Raw genomic sequence first — 11,166 nt, forward strand, 5'->3', positions numbered from 1 at the left:
ATAACAGAATCATCAGAAAATGTTGCAAATTTACTTTCAGTTGTTATTGGCAAGTCCACTGAGTAAAGCAGGTATAGTAGTGGACCGAGTACACTCGCCTGAGGTACACCAGCTTTTATCGCGGATAGATTTGAGTAACAGTTTTGATGTTTCACATAAAAAACCTCGTGGTAATGTAAGATTTCACAATCGCAAAACATGACGACGGCAAATATGTTTCTAGTTTATTCAGAAGACCTTTGTACCAGACTTTGTCGAAAGCCTGTGCGACATCGAAGAATACAACAGAACATACTTTTACCTTCAGCAGCCCTTTCAATTTCATCGATAATGCGGTGTACTTGATCTATAGTCCAATGCTTGCCATGAAAACCAAATTGGTAATTTGGTATTAGCTTTCCGGATTTTATTATAGGCATTACTCTTGTAGAATAACTTTTCAAAGAGCTTCGAAATGGTTGGTAAAATTGAAATTGGTCTATATGACGATATCCTAGCGGCTTGCCTACTTTTAGTAACATTTTCACCTCTGTGATCTTCTATAGGCTCGAAATATATTTAAGATTTATTACTGCATTGAATTGCATTAACAATTTGCGAACAGCTTTATCTGGTAACTGCTTTAAAACTTCGAATGTTATAAGGTCAAAGCCAGGCGCCTTTTTATTTTTCAAATCTTTTATTGCTGATTTTAATTCGCGCTTTGTTATTCGATCGATTTGCTGGTTTCTACTTTCTGTGGCAATCAGTAATTCATTACACTGTACATCATTAGGCTGAAATATGTTTGTCAGGTTATTTGCGAAAGCTTCGGTTTTTCCTCATTGCTTCTAGCCCATTTTCTATTGCTGTATTTGAATGTTGGTGTGAAGGTAATGGGTTTCTTTAAGTATTTTGTCGATTTTCCGATTTTTTGTCAACTCCAAGTGATGAAATATAATTTTTTACTGACTCATTTTTGATAAGACGAAGCTCAGTTTTTAAACGTTTAGTAACTTCTTAATAAAGAATGCATTTATCTAGAGGAGATCGAGTTTGATGCCATCTTTTTCTAAGTTTCCTCTTTTCATTTATTAGACTCATAATTTTCCTTGGATAGTTCTTCCCTACAGTTTTTCTTTTATATTCAAGGATACCGTTCCAAGCTCCTTTTTGAATTTGCTTAATGAACTGATCGTAGTGTCTTTCAAGTTCATCACAAGTGCTCAGTGGAGTTGAGAGGTTTACACTGTTTTTAAGCAATGCTTTAAAAAGGGTCCAATCTGTAGATTTATTAGTTAGTTATGGACCGGGATTTTTCGTTATGATCGTATCAATTTAAGTTAAATATATTGGCGAATGGTCGGAGTGCAGATTTAAGCCTAGCTTGATTTCCATGAAGTTTGATGATATTTTTTTTGTGAGAAACAAATCTATAAGGTCAAGCAATTTATTTGGATCGGTCGGTCAATAAGTTAGTTTTTCTGGTGATATGAATTCGCATCCCGTTTCTATTGCAGCCCTATACAGTTTTCTTCCCTTTGTTGTTGTGACAGTTGTTGTTTGAAACATTTAAGTACTACATTTGTTTTCGTTATAATGACCTATGCTTTTTCGAACAATTCTTGCGCAATGATGACGAAATATACGGTCTGATAATACCTGTGAACACGTCATAAAATGCTGGCATGTTAAGTTGTAACGAAAGTTTCTGCAACTGTAGTGCTGAATTTGATCCTCATAATTGTTTTAGCACTTTGTTTGTTTTTTGATCCTTGCTAATCGTCTCCCTCTCTAACATAGGGTTTTATGTTATTGGAGTTTTGTCATTCTTTGTTGAGCTTTTTGGAAGTTCATTTAGTGAAGTTTGCAATTTAGCTGATTGCGGAATGCACTTATGGTGATAATTAAAAATTCCTCGAAAATGCCGAATTTCTGAGCATTATTTAACCCGAAAGGCATTACTATAAATCCGAACAAACCAATGGGTGTGCTCACAGCGATTTTGCATTTGTTTTCAGCTAACATTGGTATGTGTAGTATGCTCTGTGGATGTTGATTTTTGAGAAGAATTTGCCGTTTGTAGGAATGTCGACAAAAATGTTATTTTGTCTGTATCGACATCAGTTTTTTCCGTAGCTAAAATATGCTTCGAATTTGATATTAAAATTATTAAATACGTTTACACGATATTTAATATTATACATTCAACATTATATTATGTTGTCATGATGCTTGTCAAAACCGCAATGCTATGCTTCTTCCTATATTTTGGAGACATAAGTTGGTTTTTGTGCCAACAGGATTTGTCCTTGATACTAGATGGCGCTGGAGTATGCGTGGTGGATTTGACACTTGTTCTTTGAATTATTATCAATCAAAATAATTTTATTTGCTTTGGCAATTTCAATTTTGAGCCCTTATTGATTTACCTGAAGATTTAATTGCGGATTGATAATTTAAGACAATCCAAGTCTTCTGAATTTAGCGTAATACATCCATTTAAGTAATTTTCACTAATGTAAGAATGCTGTGGTACAATTCCTTCACAATCGCTCTTACAATATTTTCACAATATATTTACAATATATTTACAATGAAAATAAGTTTTTAAAAGTACTCAAAACTTACACTGTGGCAACACCACACTTTCAATTTTTTACTTTCGTTAAGAACGTATAAGCTGTCTGTATTTGCCAACACAATTTTCGTTTTTATGCTTATTTTGTAAATTTGGAATTTAATTTGTTGAAATAAAAGTTTTTAAATTTATAAAGATTGTTTTTGGTGAGTTACCAAATTGTGTTTGAAATCTGGCATTAGCCCATACATTTCGTTTTAATCAATTCCAGCTCTATTAATTTGAATGAATAATTCAATTTGTAGATATACCGACAGAATACTGCAGATATAATCGTAGTTTTGTCCGCTAGAAATCCCACCATGCAGACAGCATCATTTTTTATTCAACCGGTTAATCTTTCCTTTTCCACATATCTGTTGTGTTATGGGACCTAGTTTTCGTCTCCAAGGAGTTATGGTTATTACAAATAAATTTTTTCCTGATGTTGATGTTTCAAATGAAAGGTTCATGCAATTCTTCGAACCACCTTCTCGTTCAAAGTCATGATTCTTGTCAAACATTTATCATTTTCTTGACGTTCGAGAAATTAGTCATAGAGAAAACTGCAATATTATTCCTGTAATAATATATACCATAAAACAAATTATACGAATGCGATTAGGTTAATCTCTAAGCGATTTCATGAATTTATATTTGGATGCTTGCATCAATCAATGTTTTTTTTGATTTTCATTAGCTTTAACTGATTATTAGCCAGAACTCGATTCATTTTTCACATCAAAATCTCCACAACAAAATCTTTCAATCCAATTTTGGCAGAAGTTCTCTATCAACACAACTTTTCCACATCTACAGAATAATTTTTTTTAATTTCAACATTTTTAGTTTTTCTTTTTTATAAAAGTATATTCGATGAAGAACGGTTGTGTAGTAATAAGGGTTAAGTGTCAAGTAGGTTACAGAAAAAGACATATAAGTGAAATTCTTTCTGCACTTACCTGATTTCATATTAAATTTTTGGATACGAATTAATGCTATAATATAAATGTTTATAAATAAAAATTAATTAAATATTTATTTATTAGATTCTGTCACAAAATTTAAAAATGAGACCATATCAGCAACATAACTTCTGTGGAAAATATTACAGAGAACGAATAAATTCTCGGAATAATAGAAGTCGTCCATATCAAACTCCTCGTTATAATAGAAACAACAATTATCACAGTTATTTTAACCAACTAGAGGATTATCAAAACAATCACTTTAATCGTGGTTATAATACTATGACAATTCGTCCACATATTCGAAATTATAACACTAGTTCAAATCAGAGATTCCATTATAATGGAAACTACATTAACAATAATAACTTCAGTTATAACAATCAATCCACAGTTAGTCATCAGTTAATGAGTTATCCTCATCGTGATTATAACACTGGTAATTTCAGTCAATATAACCAAAATTATAATATTAGTTCGAATAATGAAATTCAAAGGAGTTACCCACGGATTTGTTCCAATGATGAAAAACGTCACGACAAAAAAAAATCAATTATATCAGAGAGATATTCAAAAGATCTGCCAATCACAGTGCCTTATATACATTCGAAAGAAGAGTATGAATCACTGAAAAACAATAATATGAACATCGTGCATGATATAGGAGCTCCATTGAAATCCGATGATTTTTCTGCAAAGAGCTTAACTGGTGAATTAAGTAAGTTTACTGCCATTATAATTGTATTGAATATAGATTTAAAAGGTGTACTAAAAACGATTGCAGGTCAAAATCCAGAAATTGACGAAACATCGAAAGATGACAAAGACACAACTGAAATGAGCTTGTCAGATAGAGCAAGTAAAATGGGTAATAATTTTGCTCAATTTGAAAACCTCTCTTCGCAAGATAGCTGTCAACTCGTCATTGATATGACAGATGTAGTGGATAATTGTGTACACTGTAGCAAATCATTGCTCAACTATTGGTAAAAACACATACAAATGATAGTTTTCCATTGTTTTTATAAAAATAAGTTTGTTTGTAATTAAAGTGCTTCATTTGTCACTGAAAACATTTCCCTAACCCTCACACTTTTTATAGTTTTCACATTTTTCCAGAGTAACAGTGTCGTTAGTCTGGTCAATTTTATTTGCATTATAATTTCATGATATGTCTTAAGAATTACATACCATAAACATAAATATAAATATAAATATGAAGATAAATTAAAGATTTGTACTTAACTCTTAAATATCGCATGCCTTATATTAACACCAACCATTTGCAGCTTTTTTTAAATACGTAGGCTTATGCTGAGTTCTAGAGCTTGTTTTCACTGTTATTGTGAACTACAACAATAAAATGGAAAAAAATGACTCGTCTTCTGAAATACTGACATTCTCTTTCGTTTATAATCTGCTCTACGATTATCAGGAGCAAAATGCAGGTGAGCATTTAAATGTTTGTATTGAGTATATAACTGTTCGCCAATTTATATGGTATTCGTAACCGTGATTGAAAATTATCGACAGGAACATGCCCAACAAAATGGAGCATATGCTAATTAAAAAAAATCTTTTACAAGAAAAAAATTGTTACGATGTTCAATCTCAAACTTCCCTGACCAAGCAGAAGTAATATATTTGTTTGATTACTGCTTATAGGCATCACATCACTGCTGACAAGGCAGTTGCTTAGCACCACTTCTCTCTCGCCATATCATTGATACAGTACAATGTGCAGAGACATCTAACCAAGGATATAGACTATGCTGAATTCTAAGATGCTGCATATTTATGCCAAATGCTCTGGAAACTATAATATATATTCTGTAATGAATTTTATAATGAAGTCACATCTTAAGTTATCCTTCTACCCTTACAGCTTACAGCTATAAAAGAATGAAGCGAAATGATAGTTCCACGGTGAGGTTTTTGTGGGTGCCGTCAATTATTTCCGATGATTTTTTTGAAATTCTGTTTTCTCTTAAACTTCTTGTTATTGAATTTATCATTTATTATTAAAAACCTATTAACTTAATATCTTTTAATGAATATATTAAGTAGTGTTCTAATTTTTGTTTAATTTTTAGATGCTTAAAGTTCAAAAAAATACATGATTAAAAAACATATTTCTTATCAATAAAAAAGGTGTTTAAAAATTGCAGTTGTTTCATTCGATACTTCATTATCTGCTTCAAACGCAAGAAACCACGTGCGTTTCTTGAAAGTAGAATTTTAACGACCAATGAAACCTGAAACATTAATGGCAATGCTTGCGTCAGCCAAAATCAAGGAATGATATACATATGTCAAATGTATTTCAAAACTTTCCCAGAAAATTTTTATTTATTTATTTACTTGAACATGGGTTCTACTACTATATTAACATATTTTTTATGGCGACATATGTTTGGTGGAAAGTGACTGTAGCTGAGAAGCTTAATCGTTTCCAGAAGAATTCGTGGTACATACTTTTATACCCCATATTTCCCTATATAGCCTTTCAAATCATGTGAACATACCTTAATGATTAAGGTTTTCTTAAGAAGCTCTCTATTAATTGTATAATTATTCAGTATATTTATTCAGTATTAACTAAATGGATCTTTTTGATACACAAATATAATTATATACACAAATTGAATTATATAGTCTATTATTATATTTCTAACAATTTATCATTTAATATACAAAAATGTTATTTATTTAAGGTTTTAATTTTTAAATTAGAATTGAAGATGATTAATAAATTGATTTAATAATTCTTCAATACAAAAGTTCAGTCAGATATATAATAATCTAATCCATTGTGTAAATATTAGATGCTTTATTCTATTTTGAATCTAACATATCAAATAAACCTAAAGATATATCAAACGATCTTATCAATTACATTAAATTATATATCAGTTTATGTGATTAATTACATTAAACAAAAAATTATTTAACAAATATTTTTATGTAAATTATACTCAGTCAATAATATTATAGGAGTATTAATTATACTACTTTAGTTATTGAAACTAAGGTATTTTTAAAAACACGTGTTTTGAGTGACAATTAAGTGTTTCAATAAATATAAGCAAGTGATCGCCATTAAAACTTTGGTTTAGAGAAAATAATATGAAAACATGATTATTTGAACATGATTATTATTTATTAAAAATAAATAATTTAAACATTTTGCAGTACATAGACAATAACTTTAATTTTAGAAAGTAATATATGCTCAGTTTTAACCACATAAATTTGTAATCTTTAGTATAAATATTTAGGAAAATAAAAACCTCACATTTTCTTTTAGTTTATATTTTTAATACTTTATTTTAAATATTTGAAGAATATATATTTAATTAATTCAAATTAATTTCAGTTGAGTCACTTTAATTTAACATTAATAGTTATTATTATTAATTTAATAACTAGAGTAGTCGTCTCCCAGTATCTCCAATAAGGATCAATTTTAACGAATCACAGACCCCAGAATTGTACTGCAGCTGAAAATAAAAGTAGCTGAAGTTTTTGTACTCATTAATGGCAATAATTTGAATAATAAATTTGTTTAAATTATTGATAAAAGATTCTAATAACACGCATCTTACTGTTCCAGAAACTGCTATAGATTCGCCACCGATAATGTTTCTTAAAAAATTTATTTTAAATGCTGCATAATATTAAAAATATTGGCAGCTATATCAGTGATCCCAACGACAAACCAGTGGCCATTAAGTACATTTTGGAGATTAATAAATTATTTCAAATACACTTTTCAATATTCATAGAGAAGAATAGGTGTAACACCAAAGGAGGTCAAAATTCAAACTGATTTCCTTTGTTTTACAGGCAAAAATTTATTTCTAAAGCCTTCTCTCCATCCCATTTCAAAGTCCTGGGGAAGTTTATGGTGTAAATAAAAGTTTTCTAATAGTTAACTTAAAGATGATACAAAGATTATGTAAGGTAGTATTAAATAAAAAGAATAGCCGGCTCTTACTTGAAAACTTTGGAAACAGACAGAGTTAAGTCCTGTAAAAACTGTTAAGTTGAAAATCACGATGATTTCACATCTCAATATGTGCTCATGTGATCAATTTAACAGTGCAGTTCACTTCAAATCACAGTCAAGTTATTAGTACAATCGATCTTTGAAATCTAAATTAATTCTAATCCAGTTGATAAGAATGGTTGGTTTTTTAATGTATCAAATCCGGGAGTTGTAAAGCAATGACTCATCACTGTTCAAATGATGTAAAAACAGGAAATGATTAGTTGAAAACCATATTTATAATGGAAGAAAACTAAATTTTACCTAGTGACATCAAATGAATATAATATAACACAGTTTAAACCTATTTCGGTAACGCATCAATAGAGTTTTTTGTCAATTCCGGTTATTATTGCCAAATCCAGTTGAATTTAAAATGAGATTCCTGAACAATGATCATCACGATTTTTTATATATCTTTTAAAATAAGTAATTGGATTTTGAAAACTGATGAATAAAATACATTATTTTTTTATTCGTCTGTACTAGTTATGTATAGTTTAGTTGTAATTCCAGATTATATACAAACTGCAAATAAAGAAAACGTTAGACAATATATGACATAAATATGTGACAAATAATAACATGAATTAGTTATAATCAACTAACTAAATTAATTAAACTTTTTAAATAATTAAAAATTTAAAAATACGAAACTCTCAATTTTGATTCAGTTGAAAATATTTCTTTTTCTAAATTATTGTTGAGAAGCACGGATTTGAAATATATGTATGACAAATATTTTCAGGGCTAAGAATTTTAAATGATTAGGCTCGGGAGTTCGAGGATCTCTGAATTCACCTACCAATTGTTTTATAGTCAACCTTTTGAAGAGTTTTTACTTTTTCAAACATCTTCTAGATATTAAATAATAGTATAATGCAAATTACAATAAAGAAGTTACTACACATATTCAATAGTTTGATTTGATCTTTTGATATCAGGACATCAAATCGACACTAAACCGAAAATATTAAAAAACAAATATTTTTATAGGAACGAAAACCAGAACCCAACCAATATTTTTTCCTTTTAATGCGGAACGGAAACCGGAATGAAAAAAAATCCGGCTCGTAGCCCTGATTGATATAATACTTACCATATAGATCACCATTCAGATTTTAAGCTGTAAAGCAGGAATTGTTGGGAACGTGTTTCGTATATGCGTCTATAATAAAAAAAAAAAATAAAAGTTCTATTTAAACATGAAAACATAAATATACTTTCTTGCCTCATTCCAATATCATCCAATTAATAACGCAAGTACCAATTTATATATGTGTATATATAAGTACATATATTTATCAAATGTAACCATAAATTTAAATAATTGGGATTCTTTTGCGTTTCCTTAAACTAATAAATTTTGAATATTGTGTGCAACCAGAAAGAGAAAATTTTTGAACAAAAAAATATTTAATTATTTGGGATATCAAAATTTTTTGAATTTCAAAGCCGACATCTTTAAATTGGAAAATTTTACTTCATTTTACTTTGACAGGAAAACTTTGCTAACAAAAAAATCAATTTAATTTAGTAAATTGCACAATGGCGCTTTACACCGGAGTGCCACATGTGTAAGCAACACCTTACAGGGAAATATAGACCTTAGGGTGGAATACTTCCAGGAATGGAAGATTTAAATTAACAATGACAAAACCAAGGCTATATTCATAACACGAAAGAGAAGGCAGCATCCTCCAAGAGTGAGAGTCGGTGACACGGAGATACGGTTGAAGGAAAGCATAAAATACCTGGGGATCACTTTTGACAAACGGATCAATTGGTATAAACGTAAGAAATGCAAACAGAATAGCTGCTCTAAAACTCCACATTTTCTAAAGCCGCTGTTTAATAATAATCACTTTAACCTCAAAAACAGAAAGTTAGATTAGATTAGATTATGCTGGCAGGCCACAAAGGCCACGCGTAGACCACTAAGGTCCATTGCGATACCAGATCAGAGTCTTGTTTTAGCGATTGTAAGCATCACTTAAGATGCGCGTTTCATTAGCAAAATTTATTAAGATGCCAACAGAAACCTCAGGTATGTACTCCAGTGCTGCAAAACTGAAAGCTCCCAAGTATTTTTATCGAGTTCTCGAAAGAGCCGGGCAATTACACATCAGATGCTCTAGACAGAAAGTTAGTATATACTCAAATAATTAGGCTAGCACTACTGTAAGGATGTGTTATATATAGCAATGCCTCAAATACTCCCATAAAGCAATTACAGATAGCACAAAAGCTGGCTATAAGAAGAGTATTTAACATTTTATAGTATATTAGAACAACACACATACACAGAGATCTAGGGATCGACTCAGTGAAAATATATATCAGGGACAGAGGCTTAAAATTATTCACAAAAGTTGTTACGCTGCCCAACCCCGCCCTAACAAACCTCAAGTCCACCTCAGGACCCACAGGAAGATATGCGGACCTACAGTCTATCATCAATTAAAAGATAAATAAACGATACGAATTTCTGCACAGTTAAAGCCTAGTGCGGGGCAGGGAGAAGCCCCCAGCCACAAAACTGTAAAAGTGCGCAATAGCACTAATTCAAGATACCACAACACATCAAATTGAACGAATCATTTGATTGAAATCAAATGAAAACGCAGAATTTTTACTTAAATTTTTATGAACTTAGATCAGTTTTTTATGGATTGAGTTCCTGTATTACGTTGCATTGTTAATGCAGGAAAACTTGAAGATTTATCGTGGTTTTATGGTAAGTGTTAAACATCTACATTGTGACCGAAAAGTTTCCGGAAAATTTTAAATAAAACGCAAAATTCTTAATCTTCATCAATATTTATTTTATCTCCTTCAAAATATGCTCCATTAGAAGCGATACACAAATGCCAACGTTTCTTCCAATCATCAAAACATTTTTATAGGCGCTTTCCGGTATGGCTTTGAGTTCCCTCTGCGAATTCTGTTTTACGTCTTCTATGGATTCAAAACGCGTTCCTCTGAGTGGTAATTTGAGGTTGGGAAACAGGAAAAAGTCACACGGTGCAAGATCAGGTGAATACGGTGGCTGTTCGATGGTATTTATTGAATGTTTGGCCTTAAAATCGTTGATAATGTTGAACAAATTGAGGTGAATCGGAACAAGCCGGGCGTTGACACGTCGCATACACAAATTGTCCACCAAAATCAAACGAGCCATCTCACGACCGATGCCTAGCTCTCGTGCTATCTCTCTAACACTCACATGAGGATTTTTGAACACGATTTCCTTTGCCTTTTCAATGTTTTCGTCGGTGGTAGAGGTCGAAGGTCGTCCAGAACGCGGCATGTCTTCGACGGTCGTACGACAGTCCTGAAAGGCTTTGTACCACTCATAAACTTGAGTTTTCGATAAAACTGATTCCCCATAAGCCTTTTGTAGCATTCGCAACGATTCTGCACACGAAATTTCGTTCGAAAAACAAAATTTGATGCAAACTCTTTGTTCAATATTTTTTTCCATTGTTTTTTTCGCAACGCACTACTGAGGTGAACTGGTTTCAACAGCTGCCGTAAACGAACTGTCCGAC

General features: G+C 31.2%; 1 protein-coding gene and 1 long non-coding RNA gene across 2 annotated transcripts; one reads left to right on the plus strand and one right to left on the minus strand.

Moving 5' to 3' along the window:
- The first annotated feature begins 3,646 nt into the window (after positions 1-3,646).
- Positions 3,647-4,776, plus strand: LOC119683537 (probable serine/threonine-protein kinase clkA). The gene is made up of 2 exons (XM_038097244.1): positions 3,647-4,285; positions 4,352-4,776. Exons 1-2 carry the CDS (start codon positions 3,670-3,672, stop codon positions 4,555-4,557), a joined length of 822 nt encoding a protein of 273 aa, XP_037953172.1. The 5' UTR covers positions 3,647-3,669; the 3' UTR covers positions 4,558-4,776.
- A 2,163-nt stretch (positions 4,777-6,939) lies between these two features.
- On the minus strand, positions 6,940-8,959 carry LOC119681272. The gene is made up of 6 exons (XR_005252511.1): positions 8,839-8,959; positions 8,715-8,783; positions 7,880-8,143; positions 7,565-7,805; positions 7,173-7,502; positions 6,940-7,067 (listed from the first exon to the last, which is right to left on the minus strand). It is a non-coding gene; the product is annotated as an uncharacterized LOC119681272 (long non-coding RNA).
- Positions 8,960-11,166: the final 2,207 nt, after the last annotated feature.

This window comes from Teleopsis dalmanni, chromosome 2 (assembly GCF_002237135.1).
Source record: "Teleopsis dalmanni isolate 2A chromosome 2, ASM223713v2, whole genome shotgun sequence".
In the NCBI taxonomy this organism is placed as follows: domain Eukaryota; kingdom Metazoa; phylum Arthropoda; class Insecta; order Diptera; family Diopsidae; genus Teleopsis; species Teleopsis dalmanni.